Below are 25,921 nucleotides of genomic sequence, written 5' to 3' on the forward strand. Positions count from 1 at the left end.
GGGGGGGGGGGCATATGCCCCCCCTGAGATTGGCCCTCGCTGGCTGGGGAGTGGGGGAACCAAGTGAAGTGCCAGTCAGTGCCCTCCCTGAGACTGGCGCTGGCCAGCACTAAGAAACACCAGCCAACACTGAGAGAAGTGCTACTGGCACTTCCAGTTTTGCTGCTGGCACTTCTAGTTTTGCCACTGGTGCTGCAATCAGCCACTGGGGGACCTTCCCCACCCCTGGTCGGCAATCGGCTGCTGATGCCCCCCCCAGACTCTGTCGGCACCAGTAGCCCATGCATGTAGACACATCCACTATCCTGCAAGTGGGAAAATGTGGGTTTGGATTTCTTCTCATAGTACAGGGCAATGAACCCATCCTTCCCAAATCATGGGGAAGTGCTTTAATCACTGAGCTATTGAACAAAAGAAGGTGGGAAGGCTGCTTCTTCTCACACCATATTTTGAAAGAAAGGACTGACTCTTCATCTTTTCTTTTTAGAAGGGCTCAGATGCTGTAGAAGCCAGGGTAGAGTTGCATCTTATAGAATAACCTAAATACATGAGTGTGTGTGTATTTATCTATATATCTATCTTACACACACACACACACACACACACACACACACACACACTGCACAAGGCTGAAAAGGAGACTCCTAAATCCTCAGGCAGGGCAAAAGTTTAGATACATCCGTGTGGCAATTCCTAATGGATATTTTAAGCAGCTCAGCTTTCTGGCTGCCATAAATCCCATTCCTGGGAGTCCAGTCCTTCCCGTGTGTTGTACAGTAAGTCTAGGACCTGAATTCAGTACCAGGGATTCCTCTATAGTGGCAAGTGTCTCTTTGGGACTGAGCCATTAGTCCACAGGGGACTATTTTTTAAATCCGTATAATTTTAAAAAATAATGTAAATTGTTCCAAGCTCTTAAGGCATTGTATCTTACAAAAATTAATTAATTTCCAGAAAAATGCAGCCTTTAATATTTTTCCAGGTAGTTGTTTGTTCTTTGAAGGAGTAACATGTTGTAGTCTCAAATGGACTATGTACCACAGGTTGCACAGCTCAGCAGTCCTTGCAATGTTCTGCAGTTCGGAAGAGCTATATGGGAATCTGCATGTGTCTTACTGTAGTGATGGTAACACAAGCATTTTGCGAGAGTAAGAGATGGAAAGTTGAATTTAATCAATGAGTCCCATAACCGATAACATCTAGAATACAGCAAAACCAGATCTGATATGAACTAGACAGTGGGGAAAGAATACTTCAGAAATGATAGAAGACATCCAATTAATGGAGTTTCAGTATGCAAACTATGAAAAGTTGGCATGCAAAATATGCAGTTCTGTCTCTATGCATATCTGAGGGTTTAAAGTATGAGAAATCCCATGAAACAGTGTAAAGTTTGGATTTAGAAGACCCAATATAAATAAAGTATATTATGAAGGAAGATAAGTGAATTAGATACAACTGTTTATGTCTGATTGCACAATGTGGTTCCGTGATGACAATTACCATAGCTAGGCTATCTCCTATTCCACTACTGTAAAGTGCTTTCTTTTTAACCGTAAAGACAACAAACAGAGGATTGTGGGTACAAATATGCAATTATACTTACAAAGAGGAATAACAGAATGTGTTTAACAATGCTTGTTACCATATATTTTAAAATCAGAAGTTAAAATGTCTTTGACTTATGCACATTTTGCAGTCATGAAACATTTGCATATTCTGACGTCAGAGTCTACAGCTGATTTAAATGAGTTTCAGATATGGATTCAGATTCAAATACACTGAATACATTTCCATTATTATGGAGTAAGTAATGCAGTTACTGTCAGTCTTAGAAATAGAGATTGTAAGCCCAAAATAATTAGATGGAATATTCCCATTAAGTTACAGTAAAGCAGGATTTTTTTTTCACAGTATGCTTTTTAAAAAGACATTTCTGAAAGCTCTAAGTGCAGAGCAGGGTCACATCCTGAGAGGTCTCACTCACATGGTAATCCTGAATTGAGCTATCTGCAGAAGAAGGGACATGTTGTTGTGCTGACCCAATTCAGAAGAGCTACAGGGGCCAAAGACTCCAGCTGATGGAAACAGCCACTGAAGGAGGCAACTGTATTGTGGAGGAGTTAAAAAGGGGCCTGACCAGAGCCACCCCTTCTGGCTCAGCCCTGGTCCTGGAGCTGCGTGGGCAGACATACCACTAGGAACCAAACAGGATCTCCTCTCATTTCTGTGATGTGGCCTTGGGAAAAAAACTTCACACCAGCAACATTCAGAGCAATCTCTGCAGGTTTGACTGGACTTGTCTTGGCTCTGTGCTGAATGGGTGTTTGGTCCAACCCTTTCTTTCACTCTTCCTTCCTCTTACAGTCTCTTCATTTCAGCCTCACTCCACATCTGCCCCTTTTAAGCTCTTTTCCCCTTTGCTATCCCCCTTGCCCTTTTCTCCTTCACTTCTCTTCTCAATTAGTTCAGTTCCTCAATTAAAAAAAAGCTATCAGCGGACTAACATGATATTTGGAGCCCTCCCAGCTGGTATGTTTGCTGTTGGAGTGTTGTACCTCTACCCTTGCCATCTTGCACCACAATAGTCATTCCCCTGATTCTCTCCAGATGCTCTTCCTGCAACCTAGCACTCACATGATTAATATTTATACTGCGGTAGCAGCTAAAGGCCACAACTTGGTTTGGTTTCATGGCTAGGTGTTGTAAAACAAATGTCCTGTAGGGGCATACATACCAACACTCAACTCTCATCCTCTAGCACCATGTGCTCCTGGTCCTGAGGCTAACATCTGCAGCAGGCGTGGCCTGCCTCACCAATGTAGGGCTCTGCTAAAGCCAAAAGTTCAGAAATCAGGAGTCAGACTCCCCAAACTCATGAGTTTGTTTAAAAACAGATTAAATTATATCTTGGTGCATCTCCTGGCTTCAAATTTCCCTGTCCATCCAAATGTGTGTGAGGACAATAGTGTTGCCATGTCTTAGGTGATTTCATGGCTGGATGAAGGAGCTTTTCTTAGGGGACCCCATTGTGCTCAGTATTGCTCAGACAGAGAGATGGTTCCTGCACTGAGGGATTTATAAGCCACAGGGTGAGTTTGAGGCACTGGCGATGGCACTCACCAAGCTTGGATAGGAATTGTGACAGGAGAAAGTATGGCTCTCTGTTTAGGAACTCTGTCCTGGGCAGTTTGCAGAAGCATTAGCCCTGTGACTTCACAAGCCTGAACATGGCCAAAGGCAGCTTATTATACTGTACTCCAGACACTGGAGCTGCCTGGAAAAGGGGCTTGGGCCCCTTATTGAAGACTATGAGATAGAAGCCATCAAGACAGCAAACTGGAGCCATTGATGTCGATTCTTTTCAGCTGCTGACCCAGTGAGGCAATGTTTCATCTATGCAGGAGGCAGAAGGTAGGACAAGCATCACTGGGAGAGGGGCTTGGAGAATCCCAGTGCAGCACATGGCAAGGAGTGAAAGACCTGCTGTTCTACACAGGGAGGTCAACCATAGCTATGTATACAGTAAAAAGGAATTGCAGAGAGAAAGCAGGTGGGACTCTGCCCAAGCTAAAATGCTGACAAATGTCAGTCTCATGGAAGGGGTGAGCTCAGGCTAGTAAAGAGTGAATCTTGGGGCTTTTTATGATCGAGGCTTAAATGATGCAAGACTAAATCCCTTTGCAAAGCTTGAATTTGTTACTTCCCTGCCACATTATGCCCAAAGGGGTTAAATTAGAAGCCAGAGTGCCCACAACTAGATAGGACTCTGAGGAAGCATGGACAAAACAGTGGGAGTAACTGGGATACGGGGCCCGTGGGAGGTCTGCAGCATTGGTTTCAAGCCTTGGGACCTCTAAACTGGAGTTCTTGTGCAAAGAGATCATACAAGATGTGCCAAGCCTGGGAGAGCCGCCTAGAAAACCAGAGGTAGTGACTCTCCCCAGTCCCAGTTGTCATGGAAGCAGGTGGGCCCCAGTGTTTAGCAGACTAATGTCCGCATTTTGTGGTACTGGAAGAGTTGTTAAAGAGAGAGAGCACCAAACACATTGGGAGCAAGTTTGGAATGGCAGAATCACAGTGGTAGGCTACAGAGCCCATTAACACTGTCCCAAGGTGTCAAATCCCACTCACCCACTGCCCACTGCATCCTTGAGACCAGAGCTGTTCACCTGCCACACTCTACGCTTGCCACAGCCTACTTTTATAAAGCTACAAGGCCATTACACAAAAAGGCAACAATTTAACACACAGAAACACAGCAGTCACATTCGGAGCTCATTCAATCCCAAAAGTAACCCAAGGAGTCCAGGGCGGTTATATGCTCTCATCGCTTCATCCCCACACGAGTCACTAGCAGAACGTGGCCCCACACCATGGAGGTCCATGGCGGGGACCCCTTCCCTCCTGCCTACAGCAGGAGTTGGGAGAGGAGTTTGCTCTCAGGTGGTTTCTCTACCTCGTGCCGGGGTTGGGCTATAGTTTTGTGGCTGCAGACAGTGTAGCCCAGGCTGGTCAGATGAGGGGCTGGGCACCCCTCCCTCCACCTTTGCCTGAAGTGATCTAGGGCCAGCCTAGTTTTGTCAGTCACATTGGCCCCCGGCTGTCATGGGAATCTTCACTTTCCTGCCCCACTGCAGGGTCACAGATATCTGTAGCTCTGGATCCAGGGCCAGCATGTGACACCCCACCAGGGCCTGTAGCAACAGGTCCAGCCTCCTGCAGTTTCAACGCTGTGGCTGGCCTGCTGGCTTGGGGGCCCCTGGGGGCAGGTGTGAGGGGATGGCACTTTCCTCTGTGCTCCATTGCATCTGCCCGAGCTGTCCTCCCACCCTGGCTGCAGGCACAGTGCAGGCAGCGGCAGTGGAGTGAGGCTGACGGCCCTCTGGGCCAGCCCTGTGGTGCACAGCCTGAGACTCCCGGTGCCAAAGGACCATCAGATCATCCAGCGCGACCTGCGTATCACAGGCCGTGCAGTTTACGTCTGCAAGGAGCCAGTGATCCATGCCTAGCTGAAGCATTTTCCCAAAGGGTGCATGGTCTTGCCGAAGGACATGCAGAGCCAGAGATGCCACCACTGCTCGGCAGTGAATAACCCCCATGGACCCAGATTTATGCCCAGTTTCTTGCTTGAACTTGTCAGGCTTCAGAGCTGAGCCTTATGATGCCTTTCTCTGAGCCCTTTAGTACCTGTAGCTTTGGCAACCTCAACAAGTGAAAAATAATAAGTCCTCCACAGATATTGAGATTGGGTCCCAAATCAGGAGGGTTTCAAGAAAAAGATTACATTATGGTGCTGTCAGTTTTTGAGTTTTGAATGGCCCCTGCCCTTTCCAGAGTGTGGCCTACAATTAGTTTTTCTTACAACGGGGTGGGGAAAAGCAGAAATTAGGAGAGCTCAGCAGCTCCACTTGCTCCTCCCTTCGGTGAGGACTGATGGTTGCTGAGGCAAGAGCTCTGCCTGCTCTCTAAGTAGCTCCTACACTGGGAGGCAGGCATAGGCAAGCAATGGGAGCGGGTTTGCTTGACACAGGGGTAAAATGCACTTGGGGCAGGAACTTCTTGAGTTATCACAAAATTGCTTCCAGCTCCAGCCAAAATCCTGCCACTTGTACACACTGTAATCACATCACCTCTCAATCTTCTTCACTGTAGTTGTGTAGTAACTGGTGTGGCCTGTGAGGCAGCAGTTTTACCAAGACCTCTACTTTTAAGGCTGCAAACAGACGTAAACATTTTTATGGTGGCTCAAAACCCAAGCACAGCTGCCTTAGCTCTTTGTCACACCACTAATGCTTGAATTTGTGAGTCTGAGTGGACTCCTAATCATTATTTATGCCACCTTTTCATGGCTGATATCTGTTCATTTACTGCAGAAGGGTGTGGGTAGCCCAGGGCTGCCTGCACTCTCCACGCACCCTGGACAGTCGTTCCCGGGGCTTCAGGAGGCCTATCCTGAATACCCAAGGAATCCCCCTTCAGGTTTCCTGTGACCTTGCTTACAGAGATGTGCCCTGGGAATCCCCCTACAGGGGAGTCCTGTGGTGCTTATGTCATGCTGCTGCACCTTGAGTTGGGGTATGGCACCCGTGATCACTGTTCCACAGGATCAGATCCCCATAGATGCCAATGAAATGGATCAGCTGTGCCAGGACATATCCCAGCATAGCTGACTCTGCTTCAAAAATATGTTTTTCCCCCACAACAGTTGGTAATATTTTTTAGAGAAGTCCCAGGTGCTGAAGATTATTCTCTGTCCTTTTTAAAATGAAAGCTAGTTTCTAGGTTTCAGAGTAGCAAATAAAGTTGAAACAAAAGAGAAGGCACCTTAAAAGCTCAGAAACAGAAGTAAATAAGAACCACAATTTTAAGACAATCATGATTTGAAAGTCAATCTGTTTTTGAAACCCAGCTCTTGATTTTTGAAGTCACTGTTGGCAGTAGTGGAATTTACATCACTGCCAGAGGAAGAACACTGGCATACTGGCATACAGGAGCTGCATAAAGCAGTGCTGCCAGCTGAGGTCCCAGAGAGCTTCAGCATACAGCTGTGTACTAGGCCCAGGATTTGATATTTAGCCCACATCTACCCAGGAAAAAGCTTGTGCTAACTCATCTGTCAGCTAGCTTCAACCAAACCCATTCATCAATCTCTGCAGCCACAACTGAGATCATTTGAGCTGGTCAAAGTGTGGTCCTGGCCACTTCAAGCAATCTGTAGGTGGTAAATTATAAAAGAATCATCTGATTAGATCTAAAAACCTGTCAGTTATGACAGCCAATTCAAAAAATTTAAAAGGCGTTACACTATGAAATTGTCTATGTTCTCACTTGAGCTAACTTGATAGAAAAAATACACCTTGCCATCCATGTTCATACAGCTTTAGTAAGTTACTAACTGCAGTGTCATATTCTGGATGTTTTGCACTCTCTTCCAGGCAGTGCTTCCGAATTAGTTTATCTACAGGATTGGAGCAGTTTGTTCCAATAATAATATAACATTTACTTTATTTAGGAAACAGCCACCAGCACTTATGCTATGGTGCTATACAGATACTATTGGAGGAAGAAAATGAAGAAGTCAAGCAGTTACTTCTATCCAAGAGTCCTGCCTGCTCCTTCATTGTTTTCCATTTGTATTTTCTCTGAAATGGCATGCTCTGAAGGGTCATTCTTTTCCTGTGTTGCAATAAATAACACCTAGCTCTTCTGTAACACTTCTATCCTGCACTTCTCCATATACTTTGTATAAATAATTTATATAAAAACCATTGCCCAATTATGCAAATGGAGACAAGGAAGCAATAAATTCTTTCCCAAGATCACAAAACGGGTCACTGGCAGAGTCCAAAACAGAAAGGAGGTCTCCCAAGTCACAGTGCAATGTACTGTGCCATACTGCCTCCAGAAGAGACTTACCTTTGTTGATTTGGCTGGGACATCTCATGCTTGAAGATGAGAGCATGGGTGCTGAAAAAGGCTTGTACATGTTATGTACAGACACACCTGGTTATTCCATTTCAATCACAAAACAAATCACAAAAGAAAGCATCATTAAACCTTTATTTCCCTTTCCCCTTCCCTTGCAATCACTGACTAAAACCTCTTTAGGAGAGAATACATATTCAATTCTTATCTTTAAACTTTCACATTTTTCTATGTATCAGTCTTATTTTTCCTGTAATTGCTTTGCCATTTGTGATCTCGGGAGAAGATAACATTGCTTTACAATGGCATTTTCAAAATATCTCTGCTTGTCCTTTTCTGTAAAGTCAAAAATAATTCTTTGCCACAGATTCTGAGCCAAGTCTAAGGATGGCAGGTCAAGTGACAGGCAGACTTTGGACCTGTTTGCATGTATTACACTGTGCATTTACCACCTTTATACCCTGAGTTAACATGACAGCAAATCTTGCAAATTCTTACTCATGTGAGTAGACAACAGATTCTATATATGATTTACTCACATGAGGGTCTGTAAGATTGAACCTTCATCACTACCAAGGAGCTTCCGCTGATAGGTTTCATGTTAATTACTCCAGCAGCTTTCATTTGATTCTAAATATACTATCTTTTTCCCCTTTAAAATACAGTCTTTTTCAGTCCTCACTGGGCGCATCTACACATGTGCATTTACTGCGTAGTAACCAAAATTACTACACAGTACAGGCATGTGTCTACGTATGTATGCCTATACCATGCAGTAAATATGGTGACTTAAGCCAGCTTGAGTGTAAATTTGATACCTGCATCATGCAGGTATCCAATTTATGCCCGATTAGATACTGTGCAGTAATGCACATGTAAAAAACCTACTGTGCAGTAACACTGTGCGTGTGGACCTACTTGGGACTAACTTTAGTCCCAAGTCAGTCCATACACAGCATTAATGCACTTTAACGCTTACATGTGTAGACACCTGCCTATTCCCGCATACTGTGCAGTAACTTAAACCTGGCATAAATGCACGTGTTGACGCACGCATTGTATAGGAAGTTCTTCCAAGAAAGGGATTCATAAACAATACTTTATTATACTTAGCATGTCTTCCAGCTCAGGATCTAAACATATTTTACATACATAGTCCTAAAATTAAGCTCACTACATGCATGTGAAGTAGACAGCAGTAAGTATGATTCCCGTTTTAAGAATCTGAAAGACAAGGTCCAGAGGGATTAATTGGCTCATCAAAACGCACATAGCAACTTATGGTATGTCTATACTGCAGACTGCAGTGCAGTGAATAGACAGACCACAGCTAGCCATAAATGAATCAGTCTGGGGGGGCAGAGGGTGGAAAGGTTCAGCCTCTATGACAGAGAAGTCTGCCTGGGCCAATTTACCCTGCTTGGAAACAGCCACAGACTTAGCACAGCTTTAGTGCAGACATGTCCTTTATGAGAAGAGCTAAGAAGAGAACTTAGGTCTCCCCAGTTCAACTTTGTTGTGGCTGATTGCATTCCTTTAATGGCAATCAAGATAATATATCAGAGTTTCTGGATTTCTTTATGGATTATACATAAATTATATCTCAGAAATAAGGCAGAAGCATGGGTTTTAAAAAAGGCAAAAGCAACCAGACCTAGAGAAAGACTCAGTTACCTTTGGCCTTAGACTTCCTACAAACTCCCAGTAAATAATTTAATTAAAGGCCAATTTAGCTTTCTCTCACCGTAAGACAAATTTCAAGTTTCTCTCAAAGCAGCTGGTGTGTTTTTATGTGCAATGAGTATACCATTCGGCTAGGAGTTCATTCCATTTAAGCACTGCAGTATTTGATATATCATAAAGTAAAATACAGACAAACTATTAACAAACCCATAGGGGAAACCTATCCTATCTGACCAATCCTTTATAAGGCTTAATGGGGAGCAGATATGATATAACAGGATTCAGAATGTGTCAGAACTCAGATGCTCAAATGAAAAATCCAACATATATGACTCACATGTAAAAAACCCCAACTTTTTAGGGGTTATTAAAACAACATAACATTGTTCAAAGACCATAGATTTAACAGTATATACTTTCTTTTAAATAAAGTCTATGCAGTGTAAAGATAAATTTTATTTTTTTTTATGCAATAGCATCTATAATACATTTTTAAAGCCTTAATTTTACATTGCTGCAATTATCTGTAGCAAAGATATCAATTCAGTATCTTTGGAAAATTCAACAGCTGCATACTATTCAACGTATTGCTAAATCAAGAAAATACTTACATAAGTACTGGCTTTAAAATAAATTATAATGAAATATACTACTTTAAAATACAGTATGCAGATGTAAGTACAATAAAAATCCAAGAAAACATTGTTTGCTTCTGAAAAGCTAGATGTTATATTGACCCTTGCAAAACTCAATAAATCTTCAAAATAGCAATCCCTTTACCTGTGTACAGTCAGTCCTCATTCATATTTCATTTGTCCCTGAACACAGTACAAGTTGACTATCTGCATTCAAGCAAAGGGTGAATACTAAATGATACTTCATAGGAATAATTCAAACATAATCTGCTTATATTACTAGAATAACGACAGTAAGTCAGGCTTGTTGACGCATTTTATTGTGAGATGGGGAGTCTGGTAAAAAACTAGAAAATGACCATGATGTAACAAGGAACTTAAAAATGAAGATTCAGGTTTGTAACATACATACATGAATACAGGAACAAATTGGCACAAAAATGTTAAACATTGTTCCCAACACTGTTTATAAGATTATTCTAATTTGGCTTACTAAGGAAATGAGAGTTTTATGGTTAGACTAATCTCTTAATAAAACTGCAGAGCATCATGCTATTAGTCACACAGTGAATTTCAAAATTTAAGAGCTTTATATTAAAAACTGGGTAAAGGTAAAATGAATTGATTGCAATTGTAAAATTAATACATTCCCATTTTAATTCTTCTGTTCTACAGTCCAAGGCAAGTATAAATGTTAACATAACACTGTTAAATCAAATCTCAATGCAAGAGAACCAATTGCATCTCTACTTTAAATCTTATCAACTTTCCAAATTTTCATACTAAAATATATTATTGTATTAATACAAACTACAGTATTATACACTACACTGTGTAATAAATAAAGAAATATAAAAATAAGACACATAAATATAAAAGTTTTCTAAAACTAAAAAGGTACATATGTCAGTAAGAAGGGTATTAATACTGCCAGGTTTGAAGACATACAGTACAAAATGTTGCACAGATCTATAAACTAAAAGAAATAAAATAATACTGATAGGTAAAAATCAGCTAACATTGTTAATAAATGGGGTCCATAATAACTAACATTTGGAAATACTTATGAGCCAGATAACGTGTCATGTATGTGTCTGAAATTAAAGTAAACCAGTAAAGCAGTAAAGCAGATTAGAAATTTTCCCTTGTACTTATGATAGAGAAATTCTTCAAGTTAGGTATTAAACAAAAATAATACTGAAGAATTAAATAATGAAATGTACCAGTGTTCTTACTTCTCTGATGGTTGAGTGTTTTTCCCCCATGATTTAGTTTAGAAGTTTGATACAATTCAACAAATGCTAGTTATTGTAGGCCACACATTGGGTAAAGGCTGGGCAGAGCCTTTAAAATACTGATAAATGGCACTTACAGCACACAGGTCTTGCATAAGGCCAAAGGAGATACAAAGCTTCATATCAGATCCTTCATATTGTTACTACATACTCAAAACACAATACAAACACTGATTTTGACGACTTGGCTGTCCTTACCAGTATTAACACTGTTAGTCCCTGCAATCAGAACTCAACAACAATCTTTTCAACTACATTTTAACCACTTGAGTAAGAAACTTCATTTCTTCTATCAGCTGCTTTCTTAAGGCTAACAATACACTTTAAATGATAATATGTTCTACTACAACATCTAATGTCGTAAACTGCTACCTTCTAGGTTGAATTTACAAAGGTAGTCAAGCACTGTTTGCAACTGCATTATATATTTCTGCGAAAGGGAATTCTGTAGTGCAGAAGTTCTCACATTTTAAGAACATAATAAAATACTGAAGCGGATTTAGGAAATGTTTTACCCATAAAAAAAAATCATATAAATCTCTCCCAATTGTACAGCTTACAAATTAATCAACATAAGAATGAAATTAATACTGATAAAACAAATGATGCCAGATGCTTGTCTAGTAAATCAGGTTTCCTACAACCTGTTAAATCTTTGCTTCCAGAGTCACTGTATTTTTCTAATCTGCTTCATGTTACAAACTTGTTCCTAACTTTGAAAACTGTGTGAAAAATTACTAAGTTTGAGGTTCAGGCACACCTGGATTTCTTTTTTTTTTCTTGTTTTTTTTCCTTTTTATATTTTTGTTTTTTACACAGTAGTGAACAGAAATCACAGTATGCAGCCTACTGTGTTTCCAGGAAAAGCATGTATAATATAGAACAAACTTCATTACTAATTATTTTTTCCTTATAGAAAAAACTATCAGTTAAGCTTTGTTTTCTTCTGACACCTGCTCACCATTCTGTATAACTTCTTCTTCTACATTGCTAACTTCATTTGCAGCTTCTTCATCCTTCTTATTACCCTCAGTTTTCCCTTCCTCATCATCTTCCTTCTCTATTTGTAGTTTCCTACATTCTTTTTCTTCCTGAAGTTCTTCCATCTCTTTGTACTCTTCCTCCTCTTCCTCTTTTTCACTGTCTTCCTCCTCTTCCCTTGTTAAACTCTCTCTTTCATCTGAGTCGATCTGTGATGGTGATGCCCTGGCACTAACATGCTCACTATTTAGGACCTCTTGTCCTGCCTCTTCTTGTTCCGTGCTATCTCGCTCTTCTGCTTCTCTTTTGCAATATGAATAACGATGATTCATATGTTGAGAATATGACCCCGAGTGCGAAAAACGCTTTCCACATTTGTCACATTGATAGGGCTTTTCTCCAGAATGCAGTCGCATGTGTTCAATCAAATGGTGTTTGTGTTTAAATGCTTTTTTACAAATTCCACACTCATGAGGTCTTTTACCTAGAAATAAAAAGCAAAGTTTTGAAACTTCAGGTCCTAATGATTTAGTATTAATTCCTCTACCATTTGTGGTTTTTGGCATGGGCGGAGCTAGGATTTTGAAAAGGGGGCGGTGCAGATCAGGTAGTATATCATTCATCATATATAACACAACGCATACTTTTCTCCAGTTACAGAGAAACTAGGAACTTTAGTAAATGCTAAAGGTCTAGTGCTACATTATTCAGTTTAAGGTCAAAACAAAAACCAGTATAACTATTGAAATGAGCACAAAGTTGCTAGATTATATGAAGCCTTAAAAAACACAACAAACTCAGTAAAACATCTTCAAAATAGTCAAAAGAGAGTGTAATTACTTTGTAGTCATTACAGTTAGATGTACATCTCTTATTCAGATTTATAAAACAAAATTTAGTCTTCTTGAGCATCTTGCCAGAGCTTCTAATACTTCAGCCAATCATTTCTATATCTAAGTTAATATTACTACAACAGAGTTAAAAATTTTAGATAGAGATAAATATAATCTGCAGGACTGTGAAATGGGAGAGAGATATTACAAGGAATGGCTAACAGACAGCAAAACAAGAAGAAAGGGTAGTTTGAATAGTGGAAAGTCAAGACCATTAAAAAGGAGAGAGGTTGTTAACACCTGTGAAATGGAGAGAGATTAGCACGAATCAGATACATGATAATGAGCCATGAAATCAATTGACTCCATCAGCATAGGATGAACAGAAATGCCGGTGTCCCTCTGGGGCAGACGGTTTTAAAGTTTGGATGGGGCAGAATTCAAAGGGGGTGCAATTGCACCACTGCACCCCTGCTCCTCCCCAAATCTACCCATGGTTGTTTGAAAATATCAGTGAAACCAACAGGGGTTTCATACTCAGATTTATAACAACTGGCAGCTTTTTGTCACAATATCTTCCTTTCCTACGTCCAGCACACACGTATTCAATTTTCATTGAATAGCAAAAGGTTTGGGATACCTACCTGTTCAGTCTCCTTTCAAAGCTTTAGCATGAATATCTGGTTCAAAGGAGACTAAACAGGTTAGATGCCCAAGTCTCACAGAAAATCAATGGGAATGGGGCACTTAAGTCCCTTAGGCTTCTTTGAAAATACCAACCTAAGTGTCTTCTGCTGGTTAACAAGCTGCAAGTAAGATTTAACATATCAGAATTAATACTAGTATTTTAAAGGAGCCTGTCCAATGCAGCCCAGCCCAGCCCAGTCCAGCTCCATAATGGGACTAAATGCCATGCTAACTTCTAGGTGTCCAGCTCCAAGAGAGGAATTCATAAACCAAATTGAGTACCCACATTTCCTATATGGTGCATAAGGAGAGAGGCACACAGGGTGGGACTAATAAAAGGCAGCATGCTGAGTGGCAAGACACCTTGGTCAGACAACAGGAACACTGAAGAGAAGGTTGCGTTATATTAGGTGCTGACCAGCAGACCTGTGAGAATGTCTCTATGAGACTGGGATTCACAGCTTGAAACCCTTTCCTGTCCAAGCATGAAGGGGTTGAAACCCATATCTCACAACTTCAGGAGAGTGTTAAAAAAAATTAGAAAACTGCAATGGTTGCTCTCATATTGCTATTCTAAGAAAGGGCAGGATCAGACCCATCTCTTCCCCACTGCACATTGGGACCTCAATTCTACAAACCACTGAAGCACAGCCAAGCTGACTTTACTCCTTTATACAGCTGAATAATTTGAGAGAAAAAAAGATGACTATCTTGAAAGCTTTTTATAATGTTTCATAGAATGCAGGAATGATATAGATGGACTCTTAGACCACATCCAGATGAATGTGGCCACGCAGTATATGCAAGAGAGCAGCACAAGGTAATTTTTTTGACCCCTGGATATCTGGGGGTCAAAAAAAACCTGTGCAAAAAAAAAAAAAAGCAAAAAAAAAGCGCAGAGTGGCACACGCTGGGGCTCAAAACTGGAGCCTGGACAGCCGAAGGCAGACTCTGGCTGTCAGCCAGGCTCTGAGCAGCAGGATTGCCGCTCCTAGCAGGAGGCCCCTAGTACCCTACATAAGGCTGCTGGGACCTGCCCAGTGCTGGCCACAGCCTCCCCTAGCCCACTCAGGGCAATGTGCTGTGTGCCAGAAGGTGTGTGGCATGGGTGTTCTCTGGGGACAACTAGCAGCGGCCCTGGGGAACCAAACGTCCACGCTCACGGGGACACAGCCTTAGGTGCAGTTTTCAGCAAATGAACATGCCAGAATCTTTTGGGATTAATGAAGTGGGAGTCTATTTTCAGTTTGCAAAATCAGTACAAATAATGCAAATAGATTTCTTAACTTATTATGTAAACCCATTTTCTCCATGCTTAATTCATTTAAATATTTTTATTAATTCGTATTTATAATTCTCTATGTATTAGGAACAGAAAAAACATCTTCATGTTAAAGAACAGGTTGGTACAAGTGAGTGGCAGAGCTGGAAGGATGGGCAGGAGTCACTATTCGTAAATCATCCCAGACATATATTTATCAAGTCCTTCTTGAAAAACTCTGATGAAGCAGACTCTACAGCTTCCCTGGGCAGCTTGTTCCACTGTCCCATGGTTGTTATAGTCAGAAAGTTTTCCCTTGAGATTTAATCAAAATGTATTCTGATGAAGTTTAAACTCATTGATTCATGCACTGCCCTCTGTGGCAAGGGAAGACAGTTGTTCTCTCTGTTTTATGGCAGTCTTTCAACTATTTGCAAACAATTATCATGTGTGTCCCATTCCCCCATCTCCCTTAATCTCCTTTTCTCCAAACTAAACATACCTAATTCTCTCAGCCTTTCCTCATACAGCTTGAATGTCTATCCCTTTATCTTCTGTGCTTTTTGCCTCTGGATCCTTTCCAGTTTCTCTACATCCTTCTTAAAATGTACAGCCAAAAACTGCACACAGTACTTTAACCTGTGCTGAGAAGAGGGGTACTATCACCTCCCATGTCTGTGGTCCAAAACTGAATTCACTTTTTGCCGCTGAATCACTGCAGTGCTACTGCCAAGCCAGTTATCCCCAAATCTGAGTTTGTGCCTTCTTCTTTCCTAGGTTTCGAACCTTGCACTCTTTTTTTTTTTGATTTTCAACCCTATGGCCCAGTTCTGCCATCTATCAAGTTCCTTTTGAATCCTAATACTGTCATTTAAGTGTTTGCAACACTGCTCAGTTTTGCATCATCTGCAAACTTGATCAGGAAGTTCTCAAGTCCAGTATCCAAGTCACTAATGAAACTGTTAAATAACACTGGACCCAGATTTTTCCCCTATGGACCCCTACTTGAAACCTCCTGCCATTCTGACATTGATTTATTTATAATTATCCTTTGTGAGTTATTCAACCATTACCATGTTCACTTAATTGTAATTCAATCTAGTCTACGTTTATCAAGTTTACTTATGAGTCACGTTACGTGGCACTATGTCAAAAGCCTTACTAAAGTACAAGTATGTTATATCCATCATATTCTCTTCATCCACTAAACTAGTTACTCTGTCAATAAGGACATCAAGTTAGTTTGGTATGAGTTATTCTTGCTAAATCCACCTTGGCTGTGTAAGTGATTATTCCTTTCTTTTTTCCAGGGCCGCTTGTACACGTGATGAAAATTGCCTGTTTTTGCAGTTAAACCACATCACACTTTACATGTATGGCGGTTTTTTTGCAATTTAAATGAGTTTGTTATATTGCAAACTAAACCACAATCCCATGTAGTTTCATTTGCAACGCAGATACTTGTAATGTTGCAGCCTTTAATCTGACAGATTGCCCCCTGGCCGTGGGTGACGTGAGCTGAAGGCAGAAGCAGTGAGGGGCCCGATCCTTTTTGTTTTTGTGGAGAGCCTGCCTACCTATCCAGTGGCACTGGGGGGGTGGGGGGGAAGGGGGTGAGTTGCCAGTGGGCCAAGCAGTCCTTGAGCTGCAGGGAGCCTCAGCCCTTCCTTCCACAGTGATGGTGCCCCCTGGAGCTGCCTGGGTGGGCTGCTAGTGGGCCAGGGGTTGCCCCATCTTGGAGATGCCTGATCCAATGCTTCCCCAAGTGCTCCTGGGTTTCCAGCTCACTGTGCACCATCCCCACCACCTTCTCCAGCCATCAGCACATCTAGCCACCTCCTGCTGCTTTCCTGTGCTGCCCCAGGGGCAAGCCAGCCTGTTTCTGGGTGGTCCCAGGCAGCGGGAAGGCAGCAGGGACAGTGCATGGGGTGCTGCTCCCTGGCCAGGCTCGGAGAAGACTTGGAATTGTGTGTGCTGCCTCCGAGCTGGGGCATCATCCGGCCAGCTAGCAGCCCACCCGAGTAGCCCTGGGGGGCATCGCCACTGTGGAAAGAAGGACCAGTTCAGAGTTCAGAGCCCGCCGACGGCTTGCCCCCCAGCCACAGGCAGGCTTCGCAAAAAAAAGGGATTGGGCTCCTTCCTGTTTCTTTTTTACTTTCTGGCAGAGCTTGCCCATACAAGCTACCAGTGGGCTGAGCAGCCCGTGAGCTCTGGGGGGCCCTGGTCCTTCCCTCCACAGCAGTGGCTTCCCCCAGGGCCATGCAGGGGGCTGCTAGCAGGCCAGATGCTGCCCCAGCTTGGAGGCAGCACCCACCGGATCCAACTCTTCCCTTGCTGAAGCATCTAAATGACTGTGCAGTACCAAATGCACAGTCAGGGGCATGTGAAGACACACCCAGTAGGCAGTAATTAAAAATTCACAATTCAATGGGATAGAAGATAGCTAAAGTAAGTTTGTTCAACTGAAGCCCAGATATGAAAGATAGGGACAGAGTGAGAAAGAAGCTTCGGGTTGCAGTACATAAAGCAATGACTGTACTAATACAAGCAAACAGGCATCTTCCCCAAATGCTACACTCAATTAAAAAGTAAAATACCAAGAACTAGTGTTTTAAAATAGGAGAAACTAAAGTAACAACACTGTCAGAAAAGCCAACTTGAGAAAAATACATGTTAAGAAACACTCTCTGACAAACTGAACTGAATGGTAATGTCAGTGAAGCAAAACATAGAACCAGTTGAAAGTATACCATGTAGAAGGAAACACATTAAAACAGATCTTTAATAAACAAGGAAGTAATGAATATAAGAAATGGCCAGAAGATCCAGAACCAGAGCTGAAAGGAAGATGGATGGAAAAAAATAAAAATCTTAAGGCTAAAAGGCTATTTATTCTTGTCAGGCTAAACTCAAAGGACATTTAAGGCTGCAACTGACTTCAAAAGATTTTAGATTAGGCTCTTAGGGCACTTTTACACCTGCTCCAATGCTTTCTGTGGGAGCAGAGTTGATTAATCAGACAGTCCAGCATGCTGCAGCTTCTTGTGTATTCAGCATCTCTATGTTTCAAAATGGCAGCAGAGGTGCATTATCTAAAGCAGGAGTGGGCAGTTATTTTGGGCAGAGGGCCACTTACTGAGTTTTGGCAAGCCATCGAGGGCTACATGATAGGCAGCCCAGGGCAGATTAATATTAATTTTCTAACTTTTTTAGGGGCCCACAAGCCAGATAAAATGGCCTGGTGGGCCACATCTGGCCCCCAGGCCACATTTTGCCCACCCCGATCTAAAGCTTGTCAAATAAGATTTAGTTAAAGTGCCCCCACCACCATTTTGAAAGGCAGGATGCTGAATATATGAGATGCTGTGGGTGTTTCAAATTAACTCCCTCACCCCTAAATTTTAAAATCCTTAGGGCAGGGACACTGCTATTTTGGTAAAGTAACACACACATATATAGCATCTGATGAAGTAGGTAGTTGTCTGCAAAAGTTCATGAGTCTCTGAACCAATAAGGTGCCACCCTGCCCTACCTTCTACGCATACATAATGCTCTTTGAATTATATATTATAAGGAAGGCAACAGAATGGGTAGGAAGGGAAACCTTTATTGTTAGCTGTGACCATTGGGAGGGGGTGGGTTGGGATGGGGTGCATTGCTTTTGTATTTGTAGAGATTGGAGGGGATTTTATTTCATTATACTTGCTTACTTTAATTTTTTATTCTATTTCTATAATTTTGGCCTTTATTCTAAGATGACTTGAATCTTTTTTGGAAGGGTGACATATAGCTCTAATACATAAATAAATATATCAAGGGTTGGCAATCCCCAGCACACATGCCAGTATGTGGCATGCAAAGGCATTTTGCTCGGCACTCATGCCTCTGGGCCTGGAAATACATATGTATCTGCTGCCAGTGATGAGCCAGGCTGGGGCTCTGCAGACCTTGGTGCAATGGTTTGCAGCCTCCCAGCTGCCTACCACACAGCAAGCTCAGGCTCTCAGCAGACCCCTGCTTCCTGCCATGGAGGCTCAGGCTGCTCGTAGCAGGTGGTGGGGAGACTGTAAGTTGCTGCATTGGGGTGTGTGGAGGCCTGGCCCAGTTCATTACTGGAAGCAGGTGCATGTGTGACCCCACACGGATGGTGGGGAAGGGGCCAGGGCTATGCTGCCACAACAAGGATCGGGTCCCTCACAGCTCCCCTGCTGTTCACCCCTAGAATGCCAAGATCTTACAAGTCGAGGCTGGGGTGACAATTATATCAAGTGACAATATATGATTGCTATGACAATCCAGCAAATATGAAGAATGTAGATTTATTGCAAAAGGTATCCACTGAGACCTCATGAGAAATTTTATTCTCTCCTCTACCACTCTCGTCCCCTCCAGTTCCAATATGGAAATACTATATGTTCTTGGATTCCAACTGAAACGATCTGTAGACACAAATAACACTTCTAATAAAGTAATTCTTTTAAAACTACATTTCCTACTACACACCTGTGTGTTCATACTTATGTCTCAGTAATGAACTGCTCTTCTGGAATATTTTGTCACATAAATCACAAGCATACATCCCATTTTCTGTCTTTCTCATTTTCTTCTTGGGTGGGGTTGAATCTGAATCATTTTGATCTTCCACATTTGATACTCCTTCTGAGCTAGTGTCTTGCTTTTCATCCTAAAAATTTACAGACAAAGTTAAATCTAAAAAAAGTCCATGAACACAACCTGAGTTCTATTTGTAATTTCACTTAATTTCATTAATTTAACTAGAAAAAATGTTGAATTCTAATATATACATAGAATAGAAAATATGCCTTTGTGAAACTACCATTCTTGCTGTCTTACTATTAGAAGGCCTCAAAACCAGCAGTTAACAAAATAACAGGCATTTCAAGATTGGCTGCTGGCCAAGCTTTAGAGCGACACTGACACAGCAAGTCTGAAAGCCCACTGAGCAAGAGCTGGCTGAGCGAGGGAAAGAAGATTAAGACTGAAAAGGTATATACAAGTATACTGGAAAAGTGAAAGAGTACTACCCTCTGTAAACCTATATTTTTAAATTAATGTACACCGTCTGCACTGAGGTATTTCACTTTTTTATGGAAAGTAAGAAAGTTTTGATGGTTGAAGTTTTCCCACATAATGTTAGCATGAATGTTCAAATTTGCTAAATTGGCTACTTTCCTCCCCATAATTCTGTGACCAGGATGGATCCAGTGGGGCATGGTGGTGTGGACACTCCCTTCTGCCACTATCCTGCGCTGCTCCAGGTGCAGGGGGAGCCCCAGAGTATGCTCCTGACATACTCCTGCCCCACATTGTAGAGAGAGGCTGTGTGGGGAGCCAGGCTCAGCTGGGGACAGCTGTGGCAGTGCTAAAATTCTTCCTTCCAGCACTTGCTCCTGGCCAGCAGGGAACACCAAGGTGGGAGGGGAGTTGGGTAAGAAGGAAACTGCACACCAACGCTGCTGTCCCTGGATGAGTCTGGAGCCCTATGCAGCCACTCCCCACAGCCCCAGTTGGAATGGGGGAGGAGTGGCTCTGCCTTCCCTCCCCTCCCCTCCCCATGACAGCAGTGTTGGTAGGGGGAAGGTCCCGGGCCTTCATGTGTTTGATAACTTTCTAGCTCCCCTGTGAACCCTACCAACCCTGTGGCTCCAGCCATGCTTTGCCCTCATCTTCTCATGGTTTATGGGGCCACATGCTGCACCCCCTTTAAGAAATCCTGGATCTGCCCTTGTCTGTGACAAAAATAACCTAGAATAATTGGCCAGAAAATTTTATGTCTAGTTTTACCATACCATATTTCTGGCTCCATGAAAACCCCTGGAATTTCATTTGGTTAACTGACCTTTAAGCAGCATAAAAGTATTTGTATCAGCAAAATTGCAAAATACAGATTCTTAATAGTTGTAATTTTTACTTTGGAGTCCATTTTCAAATCCAAATAATATTTATATTAGTCATTTCAGTATTCATTTAATATATAACACCCTCCATGCATACCCACAGTTTAAATCAAGCTGACCCATTTCTAGACACACAGAAACATTTACAATAACTTAAATCACGCACTTACTAGGATTCAGCCAAGAAAAATGCTCATCCTTTGCATATATAAATTTTCTACTTCTGTTTTTCAATGCTCTATTCTACTTCTAATTCCTATTTTTCTGTGTTCAATTCCTGCTTCATATATGTGTAGATGATTACCAGTGGGACTGAGTTTGATTACATGCATTTATGATGGACAACAGAGCACAGAACACATACAGTGTGCCAAAGGAGCACATCAATGGATGCTTAGTTTTAATTTTCTTTAATGTCCTATTATGGAACATTATGGTTTAGAGTTCAGTTGTTTCCCTCTGTATCAAGATAAGACTGTGGGGAGATGAGGTGCAGGAAAGAGGAGAGAACTGGCAACTTATATGGTATGTCTGAGTGCAGGGAGGAGGAAGGTATGGAGACAGGGCTAGCTACACACACACACACACACACACACACGATATACACATTGTTTTCCACTCAGAGGTATTGGAACTTGTAGACAGATAATACATGTATTATTTTGGATTTGAAAATTGATCCCAAAAATCAGATGTAACTACTTATTTATATGTGTTCTTCCTTTGCATCAAGTGCATAGGTCCAAAATTTAAACTACATTATAGTACAGTAAAATCTTTCCAAATTATACTAACAGAGAAGAAGCCACTTTGTGACTGTCTGAATATTGTGAGGAACTGAGATAAATAAATATACACATATGCACAACACATGTGTGTATGTGTTATCAGCCCTGGCCCAGCCTGACCAGTTACTAGCTTCACAGAAAGGTTTTACAGTAACTTTCACCACCTAATTTTTAGGATTCAGCCAAAATATACATTAGTAACAATGTAAACACTATTTCAAACAATCTTGACTTTTTTCTTTTTTTTTTAATTAGTTTAGCAAGATTGATTAACTTAATAGATGACACTTTATTTATAGTACATTCAGGAATAGATCCAGCCTAACACACCTGATTTCCATTGGCTTGAGTCTGTTTTGGTGTTTCTTGGACTGCAGGGGTAACTGTAGCTGAATATGTATAAGCCACCTGTGGAATCAAAATGGTTTGCTTATTGGCAGCTAGAGCTCTTAAGCATGGAACACTGTTCTGGTCAGCAATGGCAACAATTGTAGGTAATTGGGCAGTGACTGTAGGTATAGCAATATTTATGGGGTTGGCACTTGGTGGGATTACATTTACAACAGGATCAGAGTCTGTAATACTGCTGTCCTTTTGTGGTTCTTTTTTTGCACAAGTCAAGTTCAAAGGTTCTTCTTGGACAGAATAAACACTGTTCTGGTAAACACTAGTTATGGTAGATCTTTCCAATAGTTCTCCATGTTGCTTTGGTAGTGAAAGGTCAAGAGGTTCTATTTGTGGCTCTTCTTGTACACCTTCTGCTGTGTACGTATAACCCTGTGAACTTCTGGATGATGAGAGGTTTAGTGGTGATGGGGATGGCGTGCTACTTCGCGAACCATTCAGAGTCGATCCCACTGATAAAGTCTGAGATTTAATTATCTTGAGTGAATTTTGTGAGTTACTTGTGCTGTTGGAGGGTTCACTCACATCTGTATGTCCTGCTTGATCATCATTATCATTAGGATTACTTAATTTGCCTTGTTCAGGAGAAGATGGTCCAGAAGACTGTACAGAAATTTGTCCAGCTTGCATTTTTTCAAACCATTTTTTTACCACATCCAGTGGTAGGTTTACTGAATCAGCAATTTTTGAAAGCTCTTCTGCACTGGGTTGTGCATTTAATGCATAATATGCTTTTAGGAGAGATAAAAGGTTCTTTAAAGGTGGCTGACCAGGAGATAAATTGCCTTCCCCTGCTTCTGATGGAGCAGGGGATTCAGACTTCTCAGCTTCTGTCCCACTGAGCTGAGGAAGCTGGGTGGGATTTTTTGGATCATAGTGCTTTAATTCTTGAAGTGCATTAAGATCTCCTGGACAGTCATCACAAAGAAGGCAAGTGCTATCATTGGTTTCCCCTTCAAAATTTTTTTCTTTCTCAGACTTCACTGTGAGATCTTCTGGTAGTTTTTCATTTTTGCAGCTGTTTGTGGAGACAGAGTTTTCTTTTTTTAGGTTCTGTGGAACAACCTGAAGTTGACTAGGCTGTTCCAAACTGTAATTGATGATGATTTTGGTTGTTCCATCTTGATCAACCAAAGGAAGACTGATAGCTGAAATGAGTGAATGACCAGCTTGTGGTATGGATGCAGTGTTGATTGTTTCTTGTTCTTTGGATGCAAGATTAGCATGATTATTTTCCAATACTTGCCTTATTACATTACCATCCACTGCCACTTTAAGCACATTTTGAATGTCACTTAAGTTGATGCTTATGGGAGACACCAGACCCACTGTTGGTAAAACAACAGCTTGCACTACACCCTGAGGAGAACTGGTTGCCTGCAATGGGCTACCACCACTAAAAACCCCGTTTTGCAAAGGGGTTGAACAATTGATTCCTGAAGCAACCACAATGGGCTTGAATTCATAATCCACAGGTTCCGTTTTAATTTGGTTAACAGGAAGTTGCTCTTGTAAGGGCTTGTTTTCTATCTTTTGCCGTATCTGTGGTCTTGCTGGGCTGCCTGGTGATGCAGAAAGGGAAGGGGAGGAGCACTGAGATGTCTTGAGCCCTGACCGTGCTCGACCATTCACAGGCATCAAACCAATACATTTCTTACTGCTTATGTGTGAACTATATGAACCAGAATGGGAAAAACGTTTCTTGCAGTTTGGGCACTCATATGGCTTCTCTCCTGAAGAAAAATAAAAAAGATAATTCATTAGATTACACAGCATCTCTATCAAGCCATAATACCCAGAAAACAATGCATCTCCACACAGTTCTAGATATAACTTTGATAATAAACCCTTTACAATGAACTAAATTAGTAGGGGACAACTTTTTTGGCAGGCAAGCCACAATGAGCACCACCCCTCCCTGCAAGCCACTTTGATCCCCTTCTCTTGCCTGATCTTCTGCTCTTTCTGCTTCTTGTCCTGTGCTCCCTGACCCGTCTGCTTTCTGCTCTCTGCCCCACATGCCACTGTGCTGCCTGTCCCCTCCCTGATCTGCTGCATTCTACACAGAAAATCTGCTTATGCCATTTGTGGCATGCATTACAAAGTTTATATGTTAGACTAATAGTTACAAAATTGATTTTGCATCACAGATATACAGCATGTGCATGACACTGATCAATATGGATAGCAACACTTGTAATATTTACCACTGTGGATTCGTAGGTGTTCCTTTAGATGGTGTTTGTATTTGAAAGCTTTTCCACATTCAGTGCACTTGAATTTGCGGTTGCCACTGGATTGCGTCACATGTCTCTGAAAGAGAATATTTGTAACTTGCAATTCATTCCGAAAACAGCCAGCATATTGAATATATTAGATTTTTCAAACTTCAGCAGAAAAGATGTAATGCAAGAGTGAATACAATCAATCATAATTTTAAGTGATTGAAGGTTGTATATCTTACTTATGAAAAAGAAACAAATTAGTGGTCAGGTTAGAACACTGTAACACATATCTTCTATATAAATCTTGGTACAGTAAAAGTAGTCATCTCTTAATTCCTGACAAAGGTGGAATATAGCTAAGAAATTCAGCAAGGCATTTCCTTATTCTGTTTGTTAAATCAGCCAAAGGATATGGGATACAGAAGAAGGAAACATGAAAGCATTTAAGCCTGTTAAAAATTTAATCAGTTGCCTTGATTTTTCTATTTACATGCTTCCAGTTCTTACTGTTGGCCTTGGATTCCTTTATGCAATGGCACTAGAGGACTGCTCAAGAGAAGATGGTTCAGTAAAAACAAAGGCACTCTCAGTCACAATTTAATCTCAAAATAAATGCAAAAAAAATGTATTAAAATATATAATATCATAAAGGGATTCCTCAACCACCATATTAACAATCTGGGTTGAAGCTACTTAACTTTTTCAGATCTTATCTTGTGGGAGTACTAATTGCTAGGTTCTCATAATACATTTAAATGATTTAGCCTTATTGTTACTATTGTTATGTTACAGTTCTTTCAAAGTAGCAAAGGCTATGAAAGATGAACCGAAATAAATATAGCCTTATTTATTTTAATATAAATAGTTTATAACCATGAATTGATATATTTACGAACAGACAAAGAATATCATTCTTGAAGTCAGAACTGTTTGATTTCAATATGTTAACAAATGGAAAGAGCAGAGAAATATTTTACTGCTAAAACAAATGGAATTAGTTTATTATGTAAAAACATAGTAACAGCAACAGCAAGATTAATTTTAGTCCAGAAATCTAGGAATAAAAGATACTGGAAGCTTTCCTGCCTTTGGATGCAGTTGTACATTTTTGTAGTCTTACGAAATACTGTGTTTTCTTGCATATAATATGACTTAGAATATAAAATGCATTTCATTCTTGAAAGGCAAAATGAAGAAAAATATTTTTCTAGCGTTTTGGCTGCATAGAGCAGGGACAGTGCCTAACCTTCAGTTGACTCACTGTCCCTTTCCTACTCAATCAAAAACTGTAATCCTTACTACTGCTGAAGACTGGTTTCCATGGGTGGATCTATGCTTCTGAAAGGAGCTAAGGAGTCTCTAGGGCTATGAAACAGGAGGATGGAGACCAGAGCAGCTGGTAGTCAACAAATCTGCCCTAAGGAAGTTTAGCTGGATTAGTGGAACTTTAAAACCACTGAAAGGGAGGGATTGTCGTTAATACCTTTGGAGTGAAGAACAATGAGCTGTGAAGTCAACTGACCCTCTCAGCTACCTGAACAGTAATGCAAGAGCTGTGGCACTGTGCAGCAGGAATCAAAGCAAGGTGCTTCTTTCCCAAGCAGAAAATCAGCTTCCCCACTTAATACAAGCACTCAAATATTGGGGAGCTAATCTGGGGGGAAAGTTGCACGTTGTATGCAAGAAATTATGGTCATTTCCTTATTGGGAAGCTCCCAAATCTATTTTTACTCAGTTTCCCACCCCTCAAATGCTAACAGATGAAAGAAAGAACAGTTTAAG

At 41.3% G+C, this 25,921-nt stretch overlaps 1 protein-coding gene across 1 annotated transcript in view; it reads right to left on the minus strand.

The window, feature by feature from the left end:
* Positions 1-10,044: 10,044 nt before the first annotated feature.
* Positions 10,045-25,921, minus strand: part of ZEB1 (zinc finger E-box binding homeobox 1) — a gene marked incomplete at its 5' end in the record, with an annotated part of 76,300 nt that continues 60,423 nt past the window's right edge. Inside the window, 4 exons of the mRNA XM_019507951.1 lie at positions 10,045-12,506; positions 19,307-19,487; positions 21,840-23,647; positions 24,122-24,227. Coding sequence (XP_019363496.1) covers positions 11,971-12,506; positions 19,307-19,487; positions 21,840-23,647; positions 24,122-24,227 — 2,631 coding nt within the window. The remainder of the gene's footprint in view (positions 12,507-19,306; positions 19,488-21,839; positions 23,648-24,121; positions 24,228-25,921) is intronic.

This window comes from Gavialis gangeticus, unplaced genomic scaffold (assembly GCF_001723915.1).
Source record: "Gavialis gangeticus isolate Ggan-Ray unplaced genomic scaffold, GavGan_comp1, whole genome shotgun sequence".
NCBI classification, from domain to species: domain Eukaryota; kingdom Metazoa; phylum Chordata; order Crocodylia; family Gavialidae; genus Gavialis; species Gavialis gangeticus.